This window comes from Varanus komodoensis, unplaced genomic scaffold, assembly GCF_004798865.1.
Source record: "Varanus komodoensis strain SLA01 unplaced genomic scaffold, ASM479886v1 scaffold109, whole genome shotgun sequence".
Lineage (NCBI taxonomy): Eukaryota > Metazoa > Chordata > Lepidosauria > Squamata > Varanidae > Varanus > Varanus komodoensis.
Window position 1 is genome coordinate 583,788 of NW_025335313.1, and position 26,100 is coordinate 609,887.

Here is a 26,100-nt window from a genome sequence, read left to right on the forward strand (position 1 = left end):
AGACGGCTCCTCCGCCAGCGTCGTCGCCGCCGCCACAGTACCCTGCCCTCCGCAACAGCGCCACAGGAAACGGAACTACCCGCCCCACAAAGCACCACGGTGTCACGCCGCCGGAACTACGTTCCCCACTAGGCATTGCGATCGCAGTTGGGTGGCTCTGCCTTGCTTATGACAAAGGCGGGCGGGCCTCAGGAACGCGAACTACGTGTCCCGTGTGCCCTCGCGCTGTGCCAGTTTCCCATAATCCTCCTGGAGGTCTACTTGTGATAATACCTGTCTTTATTAAACAAACCAAGCCTTTAAGGCTAAAATCCCCGCCTGGTTTGATTGTCCGTTTGCTTCTTTTTCTATGTGGCACCTATGGGTTAACTGTATGACGAAGCCTAAACTTTATTTTCCAGAGGGAAGCAGGGGAACTTGGCGGAAAATCATTCTATGAAGTGTAAAACAACACGAAATAAAAATCACACTTCCCACAACGCCTTTGACGTTTTGCGTCTTTCCTACCACTTGCCTCTTTTAGAGACTCCTCTGCTGAAGACACAGCAGAAAAGAGAACGACGTTCCTTTTCTCTGACAACCCGCTTGCAGCCGCATCCTGAGCCCCTCGGATATGGCCTCTGGGAGCGCCTTGGTGGGCATCACTGAGGATCCTCCCCCCCGAGGGACCAAGGACACTGCAGCTCGGGTGGCCAGCCCTGCTCGACGAAAGAGCCACCTTCGGTAAATGTCAGATGTGAGAGCCACGGGTGGGTGCCCACAGGCGGCGGCAACCGGCAAGCGGTGGTAAGCGGCAAGCCCCAAAATAAACTCAAAAGGCCACATATGGCTCCTGAGCCTCAGATTGGCTGCTCCTGCTATAGCTGAAGTGGTCAGGCCATACCTGTGTCGCAATCCCTAGAAATAACTTTATTAGTGTTGTTTTGATTGGCTTCTTACTGTTGTGATTGTGCTGTTAGAGCCCCTGACAGTGTCATGGAGCTGTGATTTATTTATTTAGCGGACTTATATGCCGCCCCATTCACCTAAGCCTTGGGGCGGCTTACAAATAAATAAATATCATTAATACAATAAAATGCCATTGGAGACATCCTGGCCAAAGTTGTTAAAATCAATAAATAAAATCAACAATTAAAATGACATTTAAATAAAAAGGCATTCGCCTGGCACCGAAAAGCAAATAACGACGGCGCCAGGCGGACCTCTCTGGGGAGTGCATTCCATAGGTTGGGCGCCACCGTAGAGAAAGCCCTCCTCCGAGTACCTACCCTCCTAATGTCCTTCACGGAGGGTTTCCGGAGAAGGGCCTCTGCTGCCGATCGCAAGGGGCGGGAGGGCATATATGGACGTAAGTGCTCCTTTAGGTAACCAGGACCCAAGCCGTTAAGGGCTTTATAGGTGATAACCAACACCTTGAATTGGGCCTGGACTTCAGTCGGGAGCCAGTGAAGCTAACGGAGAACTGGAGTCATGTGAACATAACGCCCAGTCCCCGTCAGCAACCTGGCAGCTCTGTTTTGCACCAATTGAAGTATCCGGACCATCTTCAAGGGCAGTCCCACAAAGAGCATGTTACAGAAGTCTAGTCGGGAAGTTACCAATGCGTGAGTCACTGTCACCAGGCAGTCATTCTCCAGGTAGGAATGCAGCTGGTGAATCAGACGATGCTGAAAGAAAGCACTCCTCGCCACCGCTGTTACTTGAGCTTCCAGCGAAAGCTCTGGATCGAGGAGCACTCCCAAGCTGTGGACCTTGTCCTTCAGAGGGAGTGCAACCCCATTCAGGACAAGGTCAAGGTCCCCTTTCCCGAAGCCCGAACTGCCTACCAACAAGACCTCTGTCTTGTATGGATTGAGCTTCAGTTTATTGGCCCTCATCCAGCCCATTACCTCGGCCAGGCACCAGTTCAGTACAGCCACTGCCTCACCTGGATTGGTGATGTGCTTGTATGAGGGACAGGCCTTAACATAGATGATTCAGGGCATCCTATACAGCTACGATGAAACTTCAAATTTTAAAGAAAACCCTTCATTTTCCTACAGAAGCAAATAGTGTTGCTATTACAGCAGAAAAACAAACACAAGTCTTGTGGCTCCTTAAAGACTAGCATACTCATTCCAGCATAAACACAGTCCACCAAAGCTTACTGTATATTAGGTATAAATAAATAAGCTTGAATGTAATCATATACATTCAGACAGGAAAAAGGGGCAATAATTCCTAGCTTACTCCAGTCACATAAACATGCTGTATGTGTATTTATATCCTTAACTTTAAAGGATTGGGATGAAAGTGTGCAATGTTATCCATACTTATATGAGAATAAACCTACTGAATCTAGTAGGACTTCTGAGTAAACATAGATAAAGTTTGTTTTATTTATTTATAAAAAGTTTTGTATACTGTTCACTCAGTCCTAAAGTTGACAGCATACGGCATTTGCAGAATGAACTATGTATGATCTGTCAGGAGTAAACCCCACTGAGTTCAATTGGACTTACTCCCATGTCAAGTGTGTATAGTGCACCTAGGATTGCTGCCATAAAATCATTCTGCTTTATTGCAGAATGAAGATACCTGTAATATATTCAGTAATATATACTGAATAATAATATAGTCAATTTTGTACATACATACTGTTGGAGAAGATGGTGCCTCCTTTGTTCTTACAAATACAGGGTTAAAGAGAAAATGTGTGCGTGGCTGTAGGAGAACTGCTCCTAGATAAAGAGGGTTCAAGAAGTCCGGGCCCAATTCAAGGTGTTGGTTATCACCTATAAAGCCCTTAATGGCTTGGGTCCTGGTTACCTGAAGGAGCGCTTACGTCCATACGTGCCCTCCCGCCCCTTGAGATCGGCAGCAGAGGCCCTTCTCCGGGAGCCCTCCGTGAAGGACATTAGGAGGGTGAGCACTCGGAGGAGGGCTTTGTCTACAGTGGTGTCCAACCTATGGAATGCATTCCCCAGAGAGGTCCGCCTGGCGCCGTCATTATTTGCTTTTCGGCGCCAGGCCAAGAACTTTTTATTTAAACATCATTTTAATTATTGATTTTATTTATTGATTTTAGCAACTTTGGCCAGGATGTCTCCAACTGTATTTTATTCTACTAGTGATATTTATTTATTTGTTAGCTGCCCTGAGGCTTAGGTGAATGGGGTGGCATATAAGTCTGCTAAATAAATAAATAAGAAGGAACCAGGTCAAGGATGGGTGTTTGAGCGACATCTTGAAAGGGTCATCTTTAGATAAGGTATGTATGGAGGGAAGACAATTCCCAGCCTCAGGAAGGGAAAGGGCCAATGAGAAAGTTTTCAGAGGATGAAGTAAACTTTAAAAGCTTTGTTCTAATTGTATACAGCACAATTCCAAGGCCTTACATGTGTAATAATCTCTTGACAGTCTTGCACACCATATTCTTACTTATAATCAACTCAATTATTAATTAATTAATTAGATTTCTAACCCACCCCATTAGTCAGACAGCTCCCTGGGTGGGTTACAACATTATAAACCATATAAACCAATAAAAACATCACAATCACTAAAAATGATACTAGAACAACCATAAAAACACACCCACCTGAACTCCAGATTTCATAAAAGACATATCCCCTTCTGTTGAAATACTATTAAAAACCTGCTAACAAAATAACAGTGGAATAAAAAGGTCTTCACTTGGTGCCAAAAAGAGTATGAAGTTGGCACCAGGCAAACCTCTCTGAGGCGCTCGTTCCAAAGTCTCTAATGTTCTCTTGGAAGATTACAGCCAGTTAAAAATGTTTTAAAGCACAACTAAAAATGTAAAAGACAATATGACTATTGAAAAGAATACAGCACAGTATAACACGGCTGTATTACATACAATATAGTAATGTTGTGTGCCATCGAGTAATCTCCCCATGATGAAAGCCCTCGAAAATGTCCTGCCCATGACAGCCCCACTCAGCTTTTCTAAGTTCAAGGCTGTGGCTTCCTTTGTGGATTCAGCCTGTCTGTCTGCCTGTTCTTCTTCTGCCTTTGACTTCTCCAGCGAGTCTTGCCTTCCCATGATGTGTCCAAGGTATGACAGCCTCAGTTCTGTCATGCTTGCTTCCAGGGAAAACTCTTGGACCCACTGGTTTGTCTTTCTTTCAGTCCAGGGTAGTGGCAAGCTCTCCCCAAGCACCGTGTTTCAATGCATCAATTTTCTTCCCGTCAGCTTTCTTCACTGTCTAGCTTGCATACCTATACATTGCGATTGGAAATAAAATAGTGTGAATGATCTTGGTCGTCTCCAGTGAAACATCCTTATAGTTGGTGACCTTCTCTGGTTCCTTCTTTGCTGCCTTTCCAAGTCTCAATCTTCTTCGCATTTCTGGGCTGTAGTCTCCCTTTGAATTGATGAATGAGCCAAGGTATGTGAAATCTTTCACAATGTCTCTTTCTTCATTGTTAACAGTAACGTTCTAAAATTATTCTGGGTCAGGGGTCCTCAGACTTTTTAAATGGGGGGCCAGTTCACTGTCCCTTGGACTGTTGGGGGGCCAGACTATAGTTTGAAAAAAATGAATCCCTATGCACACTGTACATTAAAAATTAATTAAAATTTTAAAATAATTAAAATGTTTGTTCCCTCCTTGTCTGACACCTTTGCCTCTAGCAAACTACCCTATTCTGTCCTAACAGTAGCTTCTTGTCCATGACACAGTGTATGCATCAGGACAGTCATGTGCCGAGACACACCCATTTCTTTCAGCGCCATCCATAACTTCTCATGATTCACACAGTCAAAGGTTTTGCTGCAGTCTATAAAGTATAGATCTTTTTCTGAAATTCGTTGGTGTGCTCCAGAAGCCAATGTATGTTTGCAATATAAGCTCTAGTGTTTCTTCCTTTTTGGAAGCCAATCTGGATGTCAGGCATCTCTTGCTCCATATAGGGGTAGTATTCTTTGTTGCAACACTCTGAGCATTACTTAGCTTGTGTGGCATGGTTCATGGTTGTTGCACTCTTTTGCATCTCCTTCTTTGGAGTGTATATTGAATATTTCTAGTGGGTTGTTGTTCTGTTTTCCATAGTTTTTGGCACAGTCTTGCTAGGATTTGGACTGATCCAGTGCTTTATTCTTTGCAAGTGCTTTCAAGCAGCTCTCTCTTCACTTCTTAATATTGCAGATGCTTCTTCATAGGATTCCTCTTCGAAGAAGTCTGTCTTCCCTTAGGAATGATTCCTTTAGGGACAAGTAGGTAGTTACAGACACCTCTCTTCTAGATATCTATCAAGGCTGTTCGGACAGTGATTATTTTTTGACAATACAGTATTGCTATCATTATGACAAAACGCATTACAGCAAATCTCTTGAATATGGTTATTTAAATTTCCAAATGCCATAAAAGAGGGTATTGGGTTCTTACTGTGGATCTTCCTCCGCACTTAATGTGAAACAATATTTCTTGCTATGGTGGTGGAGAGATTTTGCTGTGTCTTGTGTGTGCCTATAGATGCACCACTTTCCCCCACTCTCTAAAGTTGTATACAAGTCGTATAGAGATAGGGTGCATCGTATTGCAAGATGCAGAAGAATACATGGTTTTGGCAACATTTCAGTGTTGGTAAGAGGGAGGAATTTAAGCAGCCTGACAAGCCAGACCAGCTGAAATTCCCTTTTTACAGAACTAGTAGAGATGTGAACCCACGCATGTTTCGACAGAATAAAAGCGATGCTGGGTGGGGAAATGCTGGGAGTAGTAGGATTTTTTTCCTGTCTCAATTTGCACGTGATTGGGGTTGAAAGGTGCAGATTAAGCCCTGTGTCCTCTTTTGCATCTTCTCCCTGTAAACCAGTCATGGCGTGTACGGAAAGCATCGAGAGGAACCTTTCCCGTTCCATCCAGAAGCAAAACGACATTGTACACCAGGCAACGGCGTGAAACTACATTTCCCGTCAAGCTGCGCGAGGGGAGTAACTCCTGCTGGGCTGAAGCGGAGAATTATCGCGAGAGTTGTTGATCTCGCTACGACCGTCGCTTGAATCTGTGAGCGGGAGAAGAGCGGCGAGCGCTTGGCAGTCGTCGGGCCTCGCGCTCGTCCCCCGTTGCCGTTGCGTTTCCTCAGAGGTCGCTTGCGGGTGAGGAGGAGGCAGAAGCATGGCTTCCCGCCGGAGCTTGCGGAACGAACCGGAGGGATCGTGCGGACGGCGACGGTCTGCGCGGTTGGCGAACAAAAAGGTGCGGGGACGGCTGAGCGAACCAGTACGGCCCACAGGGGGCGGAGGCTTTGGGAGTTGCGGAAGCAAAGGCAGAAATTGGGGTGGGGGCGACACTTGGGGGAGGGGGAAAGTGCTTCCCTGGCTCCCCCACAAAAACTAGGGGGAATGGAAGGAGGGCAGGCATCTCATTGCCTCCCCCACAAAATGGGTGGGACGGAGGGTGGACGAGAGTCGCACCGCCTCGCAAGTAAGAAATGGGTGGCTTTTAATAATTGGTTGTTGTGAGGTTCAAATCAAAACAAAGAAAAAGGAAACCAAATAAAATAGATTACAGCTTTCTCACCTGAAATTTAGGTGATGAAGTGTACTTATACACTATGCCCTATGTTTTATATAAAGCAAAATATACTATTAGAGATAATTATGCATGGACTTCAACAGAAGCAGCTAAAACACCCTTGTGCTTGTCCATTCTTAATTAAGTCTGAAAATCAACTGTTCAAAAATCAAACGCTTCATAAGTCCTCTTTGTGAGTGGAAGTTTGTCTTTCCAGTGTTAATCTTTTAGTGTCCAAAGGGTGTAGAGAATCTACCAGTCTTGACCTAAATTCCAAGAGATGGGTAGTTTTTTAAAAAGTGTGTGTGTGTGTAAATTAAGAAATTTCTGTTATAAAATTCATCTTTATTATTGCTTCTTCCCAAAAGGAAGCAGCTGAGAGTGGTGTGGAGAGGAGGTAAAGGCCTCATGACTTCTCCCACTCAAAACATAGGTGGTGCTGGTGGGAGTCGCATTGCCTCTGCTGTATTGCCCATATGGCTGCTTGAAGGAAAGACACGTCTCCCCTACAAATAACAGCTTGGTCTCTATGGCTGCTGTACATCTCTTGCATTTGCTGTTTGTTTAAATTGATTTGGTAGCATCCAGTGCACAATAAGCCCATTGACATGAGTGCAATTCATTTCAGTAGGTCTGCTCTGTGTAGAAGAAACATTGGCTACTACCCCGTGATTGTTTCAGCTACTTGTTCTGATTGTGATTGCATTTTTGGAGTTAACTGATTGTATTAGTCTATATGTGTATGACTGTTGTACACTGCGTACATTCTTGCCCTAAGACTTAATCATAACAATTGCTGCTAAATCATAAACTGAAAAGTGAAACAGTCTGTAGTTTATACATTTATACTTTGCAGTGGAGTCTGGGTCTTTTTTTAACCCCCATCTAAAAATGGGTGGTGGTGCTGAAAGATGATAGAATTTTTAAGATTTTGAACAACATTCCAATGAATAGAAAGAGATGTTCATCTCCTGCTTCTATAATACTGATGTTCTGGTCACCTAAGTAACAGGCAGTGGATTCAGGGCAGACAAGATTTTTCTGAAGACATAGTAAAACAAACAAAGGAGATGGGCAAATTCATGATCTGTAAATGACTATTAATTTTGAAGTTTATATGTAGTTAGATCCAATGTTTTTTCTACCTGGCCCAGGGAAATTAACTAAATTTCCTTTAAAGGAAGGACTGTAAATGAGGTCCTGTCAGCATTAGATATGATTTTTGCAGACTTCATATTGAGAAGCAGTATGTGTCTGTATAGCTGAAGTTGCAAGATATTAAATTTGGAAGTTGTCTTCATGTCCTGCTTATACTGTCCTGGATGGTAACTATTAGAAACTCTGTTTCAAAAAACATTAAGCAAACTTTAAAGCATGGGTTATAAAGCTGGCTTATTTAAACAAACCAGAGTTAGGATAGTTCATGGCTCTGTTTTTGACAAAATGGGGAGCAGTGTTTTAATTTAAGCAGAAGTTAAAGCTTTCAAAGTTGTCTGCCAGGTTGTGCAGGAGGAATTAAGTGAACTGCTGCTTATGCATGGTTTAACTCAATGTGCAAACCAGCTGATAGTATCAATTGACTGACTTATTTATTTTTGGTTAAATACTCCTTGAAGCCAGGAAAGCCACAGTGTGTGGAACAGTATGCTTTTAAATTTTAATTATAGTGCTATGAGGCCTTCTTAACTCTTCTGCTCCTACTAGCTAGTTACTATAGCTGCAGACATCTTTCAACTGTAACACAAGTTGGTATCTGTCAAAGTTTGCCACCGAGTACTTCTTGTGACTCCATCTTATTTACTGCAACAACCAAGGAGGATCCTCTTCATGTGACCTTGCTGTGTAAAAACTCTTGTCTAGGAACCTTAATTTTTCTACTGTTAATTGTTGTTGTACAACAGTAGCTCAATTTGCATGCCACAACCCACAGTTGTAAAAGATAAGCTGTTGAAAACAAACATTTTGCCTCCTGCATGCTTGCTGCTTCTACTGCAATAAACAAACCAGGAACATTCTGTTGCTGGGTTGTTCTGAAGATTTTCAAACCTAAATGACCCCGAGTTATTTGGCTTAACAAACCCAGGGTTTGTTATTGGGTTAACTCCAGATTGCTTAACCCCTGAACAATCCAAAGTTTTCAAGCTCAGATGTCCATGTACTTGTTGGACCAAAGCAAATCAGGAGTCTGTTACAGTCCTACATTCTCCTTTGGCAGTTGCCTGTTTCGCACAGAAAATTTACCTTCAAGTCTGGCAGGAAAAACAATGCTATTTAATCCATTATATCTCTCATTACCCTATTAAGACTAATAGAGGTTGGTTAGGCCCTGAGACTTGGAAATCATTGTTAAACCAATTTGAGCCTGTAGTGTCGTCCTTAGAATTCTTGTGTAACATTCTAGGAGTCTGCATCTACTAAGTGCCTTTATGTCTAGGATGATCAATTTTCTTCTAGGACCTGTGCTATGGTTATCAAAGATCCCTAACCTCTCAAAGACTGACAGCCTCTGCAGTTACGGACTTCAGAACACCTCGAACTCTATTAAAGAAGGTCCTGCAGACCCGTAAGTAAAGGACAAGATGTCTGTGGTATTAGTGGGTGGAGGAAAGGTATGGAATGTTTGATGAAGTAGAGAAGGATATATATTACATATTACAAGCACATTACAATAAAGCAAATGGATTGAATGACATGAAGACAACACCAAGAGAAGACTCTTCTGGAAAGACATACATTAGCATGTGGAAGGTACACCCCCCCCCCGCCACCTCCCCATGGAAGACCATTCAGAACAGGGATATTAGCATTTCTAAGGTGTACATGGAAAGCAAGACTAGCAACATGGATTCCTGATCAGAAATCCCATAAGTCTGAAACTGTTCTTACAGTGTTGGGTTTTTAGCTGCCATATTATGGCAAAGCTTTTGTTCCTTTTGTCCTCACAATGGTTTCCCAGGTTTGATGATTTTTTTCTTAATTCTAATGGGTTGAAATGCCTACCTTAAGGCTTAGTAACTTGCAGGAGGTGCTTTAAGCTGAAATAAACATTAACATTTTAATGCTCTTAATGTAATAAAATTAAGCTTTACTACTGCGTTTTTGGTATCTGTGCCTCACTGTTTTTTGTTTTTTGCCCCACCCACCCTTGGAATGTGGGTGGGTAGATAGGGTAGGCCAACAATACTTTTATATTGGAATTGTATTCTAAGCATGGAGGTTTATATGCTTCTAATGATGCAGATGGGTGATGAGTAGGAAAAGATGTGAGAAGAGGCTCCACTGTACCTTGTCAATAAATGGACATTTAGTAGTGATAGCCAGCTGAAAGTATTGTTATTTGAATGACTTTTTATTCTGGATATTTATGGTATGATGTTGTTTGGTTTTTATATATATTTTTATATATTTTCCAGTGATTTTTCTGGAAATTTTAAAATAGGAAAATAGTCTAGGAAAATTCCTATGCTAATTTGCATTGGAATTTTAGTAAATAATGCTTTCAAATGTGTTCCATGCTAAATTTTTGTCTTAGTAGACCGCAAGTATTTTGGATAAGGTGCAGCAGACATGGTCTCTTTTTTCTTCGGCCATGTCCAGGTGAACTTTCTTCTCTTTCCAGCACAATGATTTAGTTGTTGTTCTTTGCTTTAGAAAGGCAGATAAGAAAATTTGTCCACTTGAACCTCTTGGTAGTATCCCATTTTACTTGGAGATTTGGTTGACATAAAATTTATCTTGTTTTCTCTTGACAGAACCAATAGTTCCTCCTCTTGCTCCTGAAAAACCCGATTCTCCAAAACCAGCAGAGACATTCTTCCAGTTTCCTCCGGTGGTTGTTCCCTGCAGGTAAGTGGCTTCTTTGTGCTCCTGTAAGCAATCCTAAGTCTATTTGCTTGGAGTAAATCCTTTAGTAATCAGTGACATTACTGCTGCATTTCATAGAGCAAATAGTGGAGAATCTAGTTGCTTCTTTTGGATAGGTACAATGGTCAAAATCTGTCTTTAAAAGTTGAAGTCATCTTAACTAAGAGAATTATTTTGGTGTCTCATAAAATGTTATAACTTCACAGGTTTGCTGAAAGATGTTTGAGCAAAAGAATCTAAAATTCTTTTATATTCCTGACATTATTACTGAGGCAATTTTCTATGAAAGTATAAGCTTGTCTGAAAGTGCATTATGTAGCCATAATATAAAATCTTGGTTGGACTATTCTTATTCAGTAGATTTGTCCTGTGTTATGTCTTTGTGGAAATTAAAATGTAGAATGGGTAAATAATTTTATTTAAATAAAATGATAATAGTTTTACCAGTCTGAGGAATGGTCCCGAAGCTGCATGCAGTGCAAAAAAAGTTGGTTGCTTAGATGTTGCAAGAAGGGAAGGGACCTACTTGTTACTCATAGTGATGGAAGCTTTAATGGGAAATGAAAAATGCAACAGGCTATCCTATCAGAAGCTTAACAGCCCTGTTGTCTTATGTTTCAAAAGGGTTGCCTAGGATTAACAGGGCAGGATGTGGTTTCTGAAAGTTGAGTGGGACATAGACCTAACACTGCAGTGGTTTCAAAAACTGGTGCTTGTTTGCAAAACAAAAACTGCTTGTTTCTGGGAGCCGTGTATGGAAGTTGAATGATATATAAAGGCAATACATAAATAAAAAAGAAGAAAATCACCACGCTTGCAATTTAATTGTGACTGTTGACTGTGGATGATGCTGGTGGGTGATGATGGAGGTTGTAGTCTAATACATCTAAGGAGCTCTAAGTTGGAAAAGTTTCTTCTGTAAAATACCATGTATACTGACGGTGCTATCTAAATCAGGGTGATCCAACTGTTTGTACCATGAGGGTCACGTGAAGACTTTGAGATGGAACCCAGGGGCCACACAATGAATTACATTTCCTTGTAGTAAATAAAGTCCACACAAGATATTTATTTAATTTAAAGTACACAATTGATATATTTAACCATTAAATGAGGGAGAAAATCTCAAAGTTGGCTTGAGAATGCTTTGTGGGCCTGTAATCTCTGCAACGGGCCTTGCCTGCTCCTGGTGATAAGCACTGAGCACCTTAGTGCTCATCAGCAAGAGCAGGCAGGGCATGCGAGGGAGAGTCTGTTGGACTGGAGACCCTGCGCTGCTTGCCAGCAGGAGAGGGCAGGGCATGCGAGGGAGAGTCTGTTGGACTGGAGACCCTGCGCCGCTTGCCAGCAGGGGAGGGCAGGGCATGCTGTGCAAGCTCTTGTGAGGCTGCCCGCCCAACCTGCTCTCTTCTGGAGCCTCAGGAACAGAGCAGGATGGGCCAGCAGCTTTGTGCGAGCTTGCCACAGCCTTGCCTGTGCCATTGGTGGGATCTGAACTTGTGGAGGGCCAAGCAGTCAGAGAGCGGCAGAACAAAGTCTCAAGTGCCATATGTAGCCTGTAGGCTATGTGTTGGACCGCCCCCATCTAGATCACATTCATAATAAGTAAAGCCAAGTAGATTTGCAGAGGGAATGGGCAGTGCTTTCTTTACATTTTTACCTGCTCACATATGCGGTTGAAGATCTTTCATTAGCCATGATATATGTAATGCCTTTTCAAACAAGGCCACACAAACTGAACACAGAAATGTATACTCAATACCAAGGAGCATTTAAACATGCCACTAAATACCATAGTTTGTATCATAGTATTTTGTACGGGTGTGATATCCTATGCATGAAACGTATGTACATACAATGGCAAAGATGTCTCCTGCTTTTGGGCAGTACCATTTCAGTTTCACTGGATGAAGGTGCGATTTTTCCTCTGCTTCCTGATCTGAGGAGCAGGCAGTATCTCTCTAGCTATAGCTCAGTGCGTAAGTCATTGATATGAGACTATGCTGCTGCATTTGATGCAGCACGAATGGCATACCATGACTTATTTAATGGAATTGTGGTGTGTGCTGATGGCTGTTTTGAGTATTCAACATCTAGCTGCATCTTGTTGTGTCATCCGAACCTGCAGACTGTTGGTCATGCTAGGTCAAACAGCCTAGAGTTCAACAGCAACACTATCAGGCCTGGGGGCCAGGTGATACTGCTGCCAGGAACCTTCTGGTTGGGGGAATAACCTGAAGAGGGGACCGCTATCAAACATCGGTCCCTCCTTCTCCTATGCAGGCCTGTTAGACCCCCAATGCCATACCTTCCCCTGCCCATCACCACCCCAGTGATGGCGCCCACGTGCTCCCCAGGTAAAGGCATCCCGAATTAAAACCAAATAAAAACACAGTCACGTAAAAAAAAAATAGGACAAAGTCACTGGCCCAGCCAGGCCCCAAACGGCAGCACACTGCCCTTTGGCTGCCACCCTTCAGTCGCCAGCCCAAGGCCACTGACCCTGGGCGGAGCCGGCAAGAAAAGGGCTCTGTCCGCCCCGCCCACATCCAGCTCCGCCCCCAGCACAGCTCCCACCTGCGCTCGGTGAAGGGAGCGAGGGTGGGGCCTGCGGAGGCCTTCCTGGAGGCACAGACGGCAGCGGGGCGTCCCTGTCCTTGCGCAGTGCCCGACGGTCCTGCCAAGTCTGGCGGTGAGTCCCTCAAACCATTTTGAAGATGGCTTCTTACTTCAGGAGGGGGTACTGGGGAAGTGCTAGCATATTTCCTTGAAGATGACATTCTGCTATTGCTATTAATTGAGAACCTGTCTTCTCACCTTCTAGCGACCTAGAAATCAGCTTTTCTGACCCAGCTATCAAAGAGACATCTCAGATTGTACTGCACAAAAGCAGGTCGAAAAAAGTCCGTCTTTCTGAGTTTGAGAGAGGTCTGAATAAACAACTTAATTCAAATGCAGGTGAGTGAGAGCTTTGCAGGCTAGGCTGCACCAGAAAGTGTGAAGTTTTATGAATTGTATAGCTGCAGGAAAACTGTTCAGTGAGTTGTGTGCATCCTCATCCTGTCAGACAGGTTGCAATCTTTAAGTAAAGCCAATAAGGGAGTATGAACCCTGGGCCACAACACAGTAAACCTTGCTGTTTAAGTTTCTTATGTATAAGGTTAGACCAAGATAAGCCTAACTTAATCTGGAAAATATTAATTTTTTACTACTTTCTAATCTACATTATTGAAAACTCTTTTAAGTATTTGGTAGTAGCCATAAAAGAAGGGGCAGAGTTGCCATTACTGCTTTATTTGTGTAGTCAAGGCAAATGGGAGCAGTAGAAACACCTAAAAAAGATACCTTCCTCTATGCTGTGTAGTGAAGAGCACTCTCATCTTGAACAATCAGTGCTTCTCCGTGCAGTAGTTTGAGATTTGTCAGAAACAATTGTTTGGTCACTTTGCCTGGTAATGCTTCCAGAGAAACAAGGCATATGAAGACTATGAAATATGCTGCTATAAGAAGATTTGGGATCACCTGTGCATATAATTCAGATCAATATACCCTTAGTGCCCAGAGAGTGGTCAGGTACTGCATTATACAGTTTTGCTGTTGAAATTTAGGTGGATTTATGCTTAGGAATCATAAACAAGCCGTATGACCTTCCTTAAAGAGGAGTATTAATAAAATAAATCCTTTGATGCATGGTAATATAAAACAGATGAGATATCTCTCTTGGTTTGGACTGTCATGTGCACAAACTTCTCGTGGTAGAGCATGGCTTATTTGTTCAGTAGTGTTTTTGTAGGATGTAAAATTTGCACATTTCATGAGAGTCATCTAATATGCGCCTTGATTTCCTTTTCAGCCCACTCATTGCTGATCAACGCATCAATGACAAAGTAAGTTTAGACCCAGAAATCTCTTTTTGCTGTGATCATAATAAAACAGCCAGTTAATCCTCTACTATACATGCAATCAGGGGAGTAGAACCTCAAATCTGTCCTCCAGGCTTTCCTAAAGGCCAGGCATCCTTCCCTTGATCCCACCTTCTTTCTCTGAGCCACCACCAGTTGGTGTCCTGTCTTTTGTGTAGTTTTCTCCCATTCTAGAATATAGTAGACTGCTTTCCTTGGGAAATAGATTAAAGAAGAGATACCAGTAATGAAGAATGAGGAAATATGTGAGATAAGAGAATTTTAAAATGTTTTCTTTGATTTTTATCCACATACATCTACAAATTAGTATGGAAATGGTACCTAACACCGGTAAAATTGAATTACATAAATAATAGATATTCCAATATATGTTGGAGACATAACCAGGATGTGGGTATGTATTTCCATTTGTGGTGGGAGTGTGAATATATAAGTTTTGGAAAGCAGTTTTTAAAGGAAATAGTAAAATATTGAATATATATATATATATTTCTTAACATATACAAATACATAGAAGAAAATGTAGAATAGAAAAAAACTAATATAAACAGAACAGACTAAAGTGAAGAAAATAGAAAAATTGCCAAGAGAATTTTAAATACAGCCTATGTATTGCAACCCCCAAAACTGACTCTCTTCCTATCTTCCCATGCTCTGTGGGAGTTTACAAAAAAGAAATAGTTATGCTATACATCAACAGATTTTCTAATCAGTTCAAATTCTGTTGCTTTCCTTTTTCTTTTCCAAACTCCCCTGAACTTCCATTAGACATGCTAAGCTCAATAAAATTTCCATTTGTCATTAAATTCTTCTAACGGTCTTCTGTTTACATACAGTATATCACAGAAGTGAGTACATCCCTCACATTTCGTAAATATTTTATTATATCTTTTCATGTGACAATCCTGAAGAAATGACACTTTGCTACAATGTAAAGTAGTGAGTATACAGCTTGTATAACGGTGTAAATTTGCTGTCCCCACAAAATAACTCAACACACAGCCATTAATGTCTAAACCACTGGCAACAAAAGTGAGTACACCCCTAAGTGAAACTGTCAAAATTGGGCCCAAAGTGTCAATATTTTGTGTGGCCACCATTATTTTCCACCACTGCCCTAACCCTCTTGGGCATGGAGTTCACCAGAGCTTCACAGGTTGCCACTAGAGTCCTCTTCCGCTCTTCCATGACAGCATCACGGAGCTGGTGGATGTTAGAGACCTTGTGTTACTTTACCTTCCGTTTCAGGATGCCCCACAGATGCTCGATAGGGTTTAGGTCTGGAGACATGCTTAGCCAGTCCATCACCTTTACCCTCAGCTTCTTTAGCAAGGCAGTGGTTGTCTTGGAAGTGTGTTTGGGGTCATTATCATGTCGGAATACTGCCCTGCGTCCCAGTCTCTGAAGGGAGGGGATCATGCTCTGCTTCAATATGTCACAGTACATGTTGGCATTCATGGTTCCCTCAATGAACTGTAGCTTCCCAGGGCCGGCAGCACTCATGCAGCCCCAGACCATGACACTCCCACCACCATGCTTGACTGTAGGCAAGACACACTTGTCTTTGTACTCCTTGCCTGGTTGTCACCACACACGCTTGACACCATCTGAACCAAATAAGTTTATCTTGGTCTCATCAGACCACAGGACATGGTTCCACTAATCCATGTCCTTAGTCTGCTTGTCTTCAGCAAACTGTTTTGCGGGCTTTCTTGAGCATCATCTTTAGAAGAGGCTTTCTTTTGGGACGACAGCCCTGCAGACCAATTTGATGCAGTGTATGGGGTATGGTCTGAGCACTGACAGGCTGAGCCACCACCCCTTCAACCTCTGCAGCAATGCTGGCAGCGCTCATACGTCTATTTCCCAAAGGCAGCCTCTGGATATGACGCTGAGCACATGCACTCAACTTCTTTGGTCGACCATGGCGAGGCCTGTTCTGAGTGGAACCTGTCCTGTTAAACTGCTGTATGGTCATGGCCACCGTGCTGCAGCTCAGTTTCAGGGTCTTGGCAATCTTCTTGTAGTCTAGGCCATCTTTATGTAGAGCAACAATTCTTTTTTTCAGATCCTCAGAGAGTTCTTTTCCATGAGGTGCCATGTTGAACTTCCAGTGACCAGTATGAGAGAGTGAGAGCGATAACCCCAAATTTAACACACCTGCTCCCCAGTCACACCTGAGACCTTGTAACACTAATGAGTCACATGACACCAGGGAGGGGAAATGGCTAATAATGCCCAAGTTGGACAGTTTCACTTAGGGGTGTACTCACTTTTGTTGCCAGTGGTTTAAACATTAATGGCTGTGTGTTGAGTTATTTTGAGGGGACAGCAAATTTACACTGTTATACAAGCTGTACTCACTACTTTACATTGTAGCAAGGTGTCATTTCTTCAGGGTTGTCACATGAAAAGATGTAATAAAATATTTACAAAATATGAGGGGTGTACTCACTTCTGTGATATACTGTAGTTAGCTTTGCCATCACTGCATATTCTATTTCTCCATTCATCAATAGCTGGGGGCTCCAGTGATTTCCATTTAGAAGCTATTGTGAGACTTTTTATTGATTTTAAATATTGAAGTAGACCCTGAATTCATGTTATTATTTGATAGAGGACATGGGAATAAACTATTAAAGAATTGATGACAAATTTGGTAACAGCATTTTGATTGATGATAGCAAGGAATTGGAAAGTAAAATGTGACTATCAAATAAGTACTTGGTCTAAGAATTCTGGAATATAGGTATTAATGATAATCCGATTTGTGATATTAAGTTGAAAAGGCTTGATAAGTAAAACTAATTTTGAAGATATTTGGACATCATTTATTGACTAATTTTTACTAAAGGGAAAAGGGTTGTGTACCATCACAGTATTCAGTGTAGCTTTGGAAGGGGAGTGGAGCTACCTGAATAAATGAATGAATGATTTTACACTAACATGTATCTGTTGGTCCTGATGGAAGGTAACACTGTTGTTATTGCATTATTTAAGTATTATTATTACTTTTATTATTTGTATTGTTTGTATTGTTTCATATTTGTGTAATTGTGAGTTTTGTTTCTATTGTGTATATGTGTTTTTCCCCAAAATACAAAAAAGCATCTCTGAAATGGAATTCAGCCCTTGGACTAAAAGCAGTTTCCCACCCGTGACTTAGTCAGTATCCTAATTTACTGTGAAGAAAGATGAAATAGCAGTTACATGTCATGACACAAGCTTGGAAGTACTTAATTTGCACTATGTGCCACTGTGCTCAATTTGACAGTTCTCCAAACAAGAGTGTGAAGGATCCTTGGGCTTACATACCTCTTCCTGCTCTTCTCCTTGCAAGTCAGGGGAAAAGCTTAGAACTAAGATCCCCTGATTTCTTTCTCTTGTCTGTGTGGTAGAGGAGAAAGGAGTTGAATAAGCCCAAGGTGCTCTGCCACTCACTTGTAATCCCCTAACTCAGTGACGGAGGATGTATGGCCCTCTGGGTGTTGTTGGACTGAAATTCACATCAGTCTTCAGCATTGGCTGTACTGACTAGGACTGGTTGGAGATGCAGTCTAGCAACACCAGGAAAGCCACATGTTCCCTGTAGTTGTTGTACACTCTTGTTTGGAACATCAACTGAATGATAGATATCCAGGCTCCTTAAAAAGACCTGTTTCAAAGCAAACGAGCATTGTCTCACACAACGCATGCTATCTAGCTTCATCTTCTTCTTGCCAGAGGCTTTAAATCTGCCTGGAACCTGACCAGGGTAGCAGTTGACACATGGTAGATGCCATTAAGTTATACCTAGACTTTCTCATTTGGTGTCCTCAAGAATCCAGGAGTTTGTCTTTGTGTTCATTTTGTTCTCAATCAACAAATAGTTTATGCTTGTCAGGTCTCCCTTCATTCTTACAGTATTCAGCATTTCTGTGAAAAAGCCAATATAATTGTCAGAAAGGACTTCCATGATGAATTTTCTCAGAGTGTAGCTTGTTCTTGTGCTGTTTTAATTTATTTCTAGTTTGAATTTGTGGCACTAGCATTAGCTCAACCACTTGTGTGGATGGGTAGAGGGTGTGTGACAGCTTTGAAAGTATACTCTTGTGTTCCCTGGGTTTAGTCTGAGCCTGGCTAAGATAGAAGAGCTGCATTAGTCCAGTGGTTTGAGAACTGGCTGCTCCATTGAGACTCATTGGGAAAGAGTCCAAGAGCAAGGTGAATGCAAGTGCCCCACTGGAGATTCTATTCAGAGCGTTTTGCATTTTGTTCACTAATGTACAAATGGCTGCCAGGAGAGATTGAATCCAACACAGGATGAGTAAGATCTGATCCATGTGGGCTATTCTTATGTCCTCAGGTCTCTTCAGATCTCTCTTACTACCCCAGCACCACTGCACTCTGCTGGGAAAAAAGGCTTAATCCGCAGGCCAAAGAATTACAGAGGTGTTAATGTTAAAGAGTTTGAAGGAGGCATCGAACAAAACTTGCTGCAAATAAAAGACTGTGAGTTTTCCTTGGTTCTCTCCTGGCCTGGGGTTGTCTGTATTTATTTGAGTGGCACACTGTGAGTAAAGGGGTCACAGAGTAAGTATCGCTTCTGAGGATAGAAGCGAAGGCAGAACAGTTCTTACTGTGATGCATGGAATAGTGTAGGTACATGGGTTGAAGTCAGGATGGTATGTCCATTCCAAACCATCATCTCTTCTTTTTTGAAATGTTTCCAACAGCACAAAGCTACCTTGTGGACTTGCAAACAGCAACTCTTTTGTCAAATCACACAGAGATGCTCTCTGCTAACACGGAGCTCTTTGCCCACTCTCAGTCCAGTGGGCAGAATGAAGTAGAACTTCCTCTTGCCCATTCTCAGCATGCCTTGACTGGGCAATCTTCAGCCAACAGGCTGCCCTCTGATCAGACAACCTGGGAAAATGCTGAGTCTGATATGGATGTTGAAGAAGTGACTAAGAGCCACTCTAGAGGGGTCCAGACACCAGATGCTGAAGGTGTTGATGTGATGGAAGCTACACCTGAGGAAGAGGCTGATATGTCTAGAGAAGAGAAGCAAGAGAGTCTGCTTGATGCTGAGAGAGAGTTGATACGCAGTCACGGTGAGGAGTTGCAAAGGCCAGGCATGGAACATGTTGGTGGATTGAAAACTGTTCCCCAGGAAAGGACTGTTACTCTCAGGAGAGGTCAGCAAGAGTCTCTGCATAGAAACAGTCATATGGAGCAGTCCTTAAGTCCTGAAGAGCATCTAACTATTGGTAAGTAACCTGTGGTGGAACTGAGGGAAGTGCATCCTCAAATCCTTCCATGCCTAGCAGGTATTTTCCTTCCCTTGTTTCATCCTATACAGTAATGTTCTCACCATAATAAGATACCTATAGCTTCTGGAATACATCTGGGACAAGTTTTACTAATAACCTTTCCTTTTGCATGAAGAAGATGAAGTTTAGGACTCTTCTGCCTGCAGATTGCACTGCCTAAACATCTGTAACTCCTGTCCAACTTAACTCTGCCAATCTAGATATGGACCCAGTAAGATCATCCACTCCAGCAGATGCCAAACTCCTAGATATGGACCCAGAGAGATCATCCACTCCTGCAGATGCCAGACTCCTAGATGTCAACCCAGGGAGATCATCTGTGCTTACTAATGCCGAACTCCTTGTTAAGGACCCAGCAGGATTATTGACACCAATTGATGCCGACCTACAGAAAGCACAGCAAGGCCACCTGTCTGCTTTGCTGCATAAGAAGTCTGCCAGGAGCTCAGTGAAAGAAATGGTAGTGCACATAATCAAAGAGATGGAAAGCAGTGTGGATCCAGCTATCATGGGTCAAGATATACCAGAAGCCATTTTGGAGGAAGAACCTTTCCCCAGTGAAAGGGGTGAGTACCTGATGCTGTCAGTAGGAATCCTTCTTGAGAGGGGATGCATTCCAAGATTATGAAAATAACCTTTGAAGGAAATCAAAGGTAATTTATGAGTATGTAAAGAATATTTGCAGTCTTTCATCCATGGTGCATCTTCTCATACTCTTATGATTTTGAAATAAATAACCTGGTCCTGCCCCTGTCATTAGGTTATCTATAGAACTGATACAAAGATAGCACTGGAACAAAATGAGGAGCAGAGTTGGGCCATATTAAGCACCATCTGTATAGCTTATTGAGTAATCAAAGAGGTTTTGATTGAGGACATATGGATAGAGACATCAGAAGAGCAAGTATGGAAGAAGCCTGACTGGATTCATACATCTGGACTTCTCCATTCCCGGTTCAAGCTGGCACAATCACAGGGCTATGCTGATTTAGTACGAGTTAGTACAATTGTAGTAAATTGTTTGCTAATTCATAATTAGCAAATCCTGTGGATTTGGTCTGTTGGTTGTAAATCATAAGGTTGCAGAGAATGCAATGTATGAGCCATGTCCACTGTAATCTCAGCAGAAATGGGACTGAGCAATGCCAGCAGGGTGCACATCAGTTCCCTGGCTATGCTCCTTTATGCTTTTTTTCTAATGAAATACAGAAGTGACTTTCATGTACCTGCTTTGTCCAGCTGTCACTGTCTCAGGCTATGCCTATAGCTGTGGAAGTCTGGGAGATGCAGAGCATTTGGGAATAGTGTGAATGTAGTAGCAAATCCAGATAAGCATTCAAAAAGCACTATTTGAATGTGTTTCTAAAAAGTGCTCAATTAAGGTACATGTCTATTTGCCATTGTCCTGTAGCTACTCACATCTCTCAGAGGACTGAAGCTCTAACTCTTAGCAGTCACATAAGTTCAAAGAATCCTAAGCAGTTGGAGATTCTACACACAAAGGAAACAGTAGGTGGAATAATGCAACGAAACAGTAATGAAGGCAAAAGAAGAAGGTTGGATGAAGTAGCATTAGAAACAGAAATGGATCCCGAGGCTGAGGAGATCTCAGAGGCCGAAACCGACACGGAAAATTCCGGTGAGATTTGTTGGGACTGCAAAGATGGATTAGTAGAATTTAAATCTGGTTCTTAATGAAGCCCTTTTTCCAGGTGTTTAAAACAGAAAAGGGGGTGTTTTTGTAATTTTGAGGATGCCATGATTCAGCCTTATCCAAGAGTATTCTTTTTAATTTTTAACTACTTTGGCTATTGAGGTGTTATAGGAATATGCTCAGTCCGTAGTATCCATGCTCTGAACTGCTGTGTTTCCTCTGCTGTGAGCTAGAGGTTTTTGTGATCCCAAGGAGCTGATAAGCCAGATCCAGGTTTGCTTACAAGGAGACCTTATTGTGTACAAAATACAAGTGAGCTAGTTTTCCAAGAGTTTAGCAGCAAGTTACTTAAAACACACAGCATGAACTGGACTGCCAGGCAGCTTCAATTAGCTTGCATGGATGGTCAGCGAAGCTGCCTGTGAGATGGCAGTGTCAAAACAACACACAAAGAGAATGGCCAGCTTATATAGGTTACATGTTTACAGCAAACCTACATCAAAGCATACTTTGGAACTCTGGTCATATTGATTAAAAAGACAGCACTGACACTTGTAATCTTGAGACAGGTGATAGATGTTAAGAGGTGCCATGAGCTAAGCAGCAAAACTACTTACCTCATTAGTAAACAAAAATGTGTGATGTGTAAGATGTTTTCCCATCATTGCCTGTCAAGATTCCTACCTTAAGTGTCTTATTGGGCCCAAATGAATAGGATGAGATGTAAATTCATTATACCATAAGCTTGTGAGCAGGCCTGATAAGGTGTACACACACGCCTGGTACAGATGCATGTTTATTCTTTGACTCATCTTTCTTGCCAAGAATGCACTCTGCACCTGACCAGAGCAACAGAAAAAATAACTAGAGTTCATTAGTTTAATTAAACTAAGCAGGGCCTACACTTTGGAAGACAGAGGCCAGGGCTTGCATTTTCCAGCATAGACCCTATACACCTGCCACTTGGGCATCTCATTTTGATTCTTTTCCAGGCCTGAAAGTCAGATCCTGGTACAAAATCCTATCCTTTCAGCTCTTGCTGTGGGAGATTTAGTCGGCTATGAAAAGGTAGCTCCCAATAACTTTTCCTATTCACCCACCAGCTGCTAGCCTACCTTTAATTCTTAATAGAGCTGGCGGACACAGGGCTTGTGTTTCTTTCTCTCATAGAGCCAACTGGTAAGACACCAGCATTTGTGCGTGCTAGAGCTTTCCAGTGCTCACCCCTGCTGTCCACACCACATGATCCGAAGGTCACAGTTTCCAGGTACGTATTTACTTAGTGTCGGACAGAACTCTAGACAAGAGCTGCTGAGCTACTGACTATTGCTATAAAAGGGGGCATGCGCTCAGTCTCTTCAGAACATTCAGCTTTCTAATTCAAACATCCTGCATTAAATTTATACTTTCAGGCCCACAAATCCTTTTCTCAATTTTCAGGAGTCTGGTGTCTTGCTAGTTGCAGTTAATTGATGAAGAACTCTCCACACATTTAATGCAGAGCTGCCAAGCACGGATTCCATTGACTAAGCAACAGGGTTCCCTAGATTTCTAGATATAGTGGGCAACCTGTGGGCTAGGAGTGGCCTGCCACAGCTGCTTCTCCACACTGAGATGGGACAACTGTACTGGGGAAGAGGGCATATGAGAGCAAAAACTGCATAACCCTTCTTCCAGCTCAGATTGCATTTTTGACAGTTTGACAAACCATTTCTTCCAGACCAAAGCCCAGTTGAGTTGGGGAAAGGGACACATGGGGAGAGTCATCCCCACATAAAATTAACCAAGATGCATCGGGGAATCACTGGAGAATGGAAGGTGGAATCTCCCCCACTGATCCTGTGCAGCCAGGATTGCTGGGATGGTGATTGCAGAGAGCCCTTAGGCTCCCTCTCCCCAGCCATCCCATCTTGTGTGGTCAGGCCCTGACCCCCACTGCACAACAGCACATGTAGCCCTCAGAGCCCAAAATGTTACTCTTCTCTAGCTTATGAATAACTTGGGTTAGTCCAAACCAGAATATTTTTTTGAAGGTCACATGGAGATGGGTAGAGACCTGTTCTCCCCTGCAGAGGAAGGCAGGACACGCTCCAACGGAGCAAAGCTCAGGGAGCCAAGGTTCCATTTGGATGCCAAGAAGCACTTCCTGACAGTCAGGACCCCGAGGGTGTGGAATGGGCTTCCACAAGAGGTGGTTGAGGCCCCATTGCTGCAGGTGTTCAAGAATAGGCTGGACGTCCACATGGTGGGCATGTCGTGAGTGGAGCCGGCTGGTGCCGGAGGTCAGACTAGATGGCCCGGGAGACCCCTTCTGACTCACTCTGTTTCTATGTTTCTATGTGCAAGATTGCTTTAGGGGTATATAGTACAATAGAAAGGAGTTGCAGAAGTACATTGGAGGGCTGTGTTCCATCTGATTTCTTCCCTGCATACCTACTGAGGAGCTACTCACATTGCTATTGACATGGTGAGGTACTCCTTATTACCAGCATCAGAAAAATTAATGTAATGAGTCCCTGAGGAAGTGACGTCTCCCTCAGATCTCTGATTATGATACAGGAAGCATCTGCTTTTGTAGAGTCTGTTGCTAACATACATCCAGCACTTCTCCGCTTTCTCTTGGAGGTCCCCTTCAAAGCAGCCTTTGGTTAAACAATGTCCAAGGCCTACTGCAAGAGCACGCAGAGGAAAACATGATCCAGTGCTCCCCAGTAATTTGGTGAGGAAGATATTCAGCCATTATGTGGGGATGCCAGTGACCAAGGATGCTTTCAAAGTTGTAGAAAAATGGTGAGTCCAGTGAACAACTTATATGTAAATTAATGGTGTGGGAGGGAAGAGGTTACTGAAAGACTTTGTGTTGTCAGTTTCCATCATACCACTTGATTACAGTTTGTGGAGCTGGGTCTTAGTGTTCTTGAGTCCTTGCAGCACAGCCCAACTTGGAATGAGAGGCTGATGTAGCCTGCTCAACTGATTGTATCTCACCTTTCCAGTGTGAACTTGTATTTCAAGCATCTGAGCAATGATCTGGAGGCCTATACAAATCATGCTAAACGAAAGATAACAGAGCCTGCTGATATGGAGCTCCTCATGAGGCGGTAAGGGGTGTTTTAGACATCATTTCAAGAGCACTGCCTGAAACTGTGCAAGTTCTCTAGCAGTTAGTCAGCTTTGGCAATCAGATGAATAGCTTGAGGTTTGTAAAGAGAACAGCAAGATAGGATATCCAGGTTGTATGGCATGCAGTTCAGAAAACCCGTCCTCCCTTAACAGTTACCTTAGCAAGGAGGACCAAACTTTCACAAACATTCACTTTCCAGAAGGAAAGCTCAGCACAAACATAGCTCATGCACATTGTGCCAGGTTCCTCTGGAAAGTCAATTTACAGCTCTGTGTGAATGTTGCCAGTGATTGCAGTAACAATGCAGAGATTCAAATTTTGGACTAATGTCTATTGGTGAAAACGTGAGATCAGAGCTGCTACTTCTCCCTGATCCTAAGGCATTCTCACCAACATGCACAGAATCATGCTGTCCAATTTTCATGCCTCTGTTTCTTTTGGACTAACTTAGCCTATGCCAACTTATTTTGCCATTTTAAAAAATTCAGCTGGCCTCTTAATTGTTTGAATCTACAATCAGAAATTTCAGTGGTAATGGATATAATGTACAAATTTTCCTGAGATGCTTTCCTTTAGGTAAAGTGGAGGTGCTTTGGGCTAATAGACATAATGATCTTTATTTGTAAATAAACTAGTAAGTACTGAACTCACACATGTCCTTTTTGTCTTTCCATATCCTTCCTCTGCTCTTTTATCCAGACAAGGGCTGGTGACAGACAAGTTACCTTTAAATGTGCTGATAGAACGTCACTTGCCTCTGGAGTACAGAAAATTGCTAATTCCTGTTGCTACTAGTGGAAATAAAGTGGTTCCTCCCCAGTCAAGATGAGATGTTGGCAACCCCCCAGTTTGGGGAATGGAACACAGAGTCAGAAACATTGAAGACACTGTAAACTATAGTATATATACTCCTATTAGCAAGTCCTTAGAAACTATGGAAATCTCAGAATTATGTATATTTTCTTGTTAAGCCCCTTACCCCACTGTCTGTCCTACAGAAGCGACTTTGTTCTTATATCTATACTGTGGCTATGAAGTAATGTTTTGTATGTACAAGTTCTGCGTCTGATTTATAGTGTACTTGAATAAAACACACAGCGCTCTCTCGTTATTTCATCCTCCAGCAAGAAAAAGCAGAGAGACTTAAGTATATTATCTCTGGATTCCCTGTATTTAATATTGTACTATTACGGCTAATTGATTCAGATGTCTCTTACAGTTCAAACAGATTTGATATGGATAATCTGTGTGGGCAAAGTAAGTAACTGAACTTGAACTCGAGTTTTCTTTTACAGGCTCATTTTTAGCTGCTTTGTTTCCTTTGATAGGGTTTATGGCATTGTTACTGTATTGTTTTTATGTATTGTTGTGACCAGCCCTAAGAGCTTTGGCTACTGGGAGATGGCTACATTAGGCATCTATATAGCCTCTCTGTGGCTGTAGAGGAGATGCTGGTGGTAGCGGCAGCATATCGCATTGACAAATTTTTGATCAAAGTTGAACTGCAGAATCGTAACTGAACCTGGCCCTGGTGGAAAAATCTAGGACTTGAGCAGTGCAGAAATAGACCTGGGGCAGTTATCAGGACAAAGAAATAAAACTTCATTATTTTATAACAGTACCATTGATCACCCATGTGTATTACATTTCAAACTTTTATTACTAGCCCTGAATCCAGTCACTGCACTAACCAGTT

General features: G+C 42.5%; 1 protein-coding gene across 2 annotated transcripts; it reads left to right on the forward strand.

Moving 5' to 3' along the window:
• The first annotated feature begins 98 nt into the window (after positions 1 to 98).
• On the forward strand, positions 99 to 25,559 carry CENPT (centromere protein T). Of its 2 annotated transcripts, none has more exons than XM_044419823.1 (14): positions 99 to 786; positions 5,824 to 6,206; positions 8,979 to 9,087; positions 10,277 to 10,370; positions 13,213 to 13,346; positions 14,242 to 14,275; positions 18,657 to 18,802; positions 19,027 to 19,563; positions 19,827 to 20,192; positions 21,038 to 21,265; positions 22,451 to 22,547; positions 23,906 to 24,070; positions 24,277 to 24,381; positions 25,104 to 25,559. In XM_044419823.1, exons 2-14 carry the CDS (start codon positions 6,126 to 6,128, stop codon positions 25,231 to 25,233), a joined length of 2,226 nt encoding a protein of 741 aa, XP_044275758.1. In that variant the 5' UTR covers positions 99 to 786; positions 5,824 to 6,125; the 3' UTR covers positions 25,234 to 25,559. The 2 variants fall into 2 exon arrangements, with proteins under 2 accessions (XP_044275758.1, XP_044275759.1); XM_044419824.1 differs by having other exon boundaries at positions 99 to 723.
• The last annotated feature ends 541 nt before the right edge of the window (positions 25,560 to 26,100 follow it).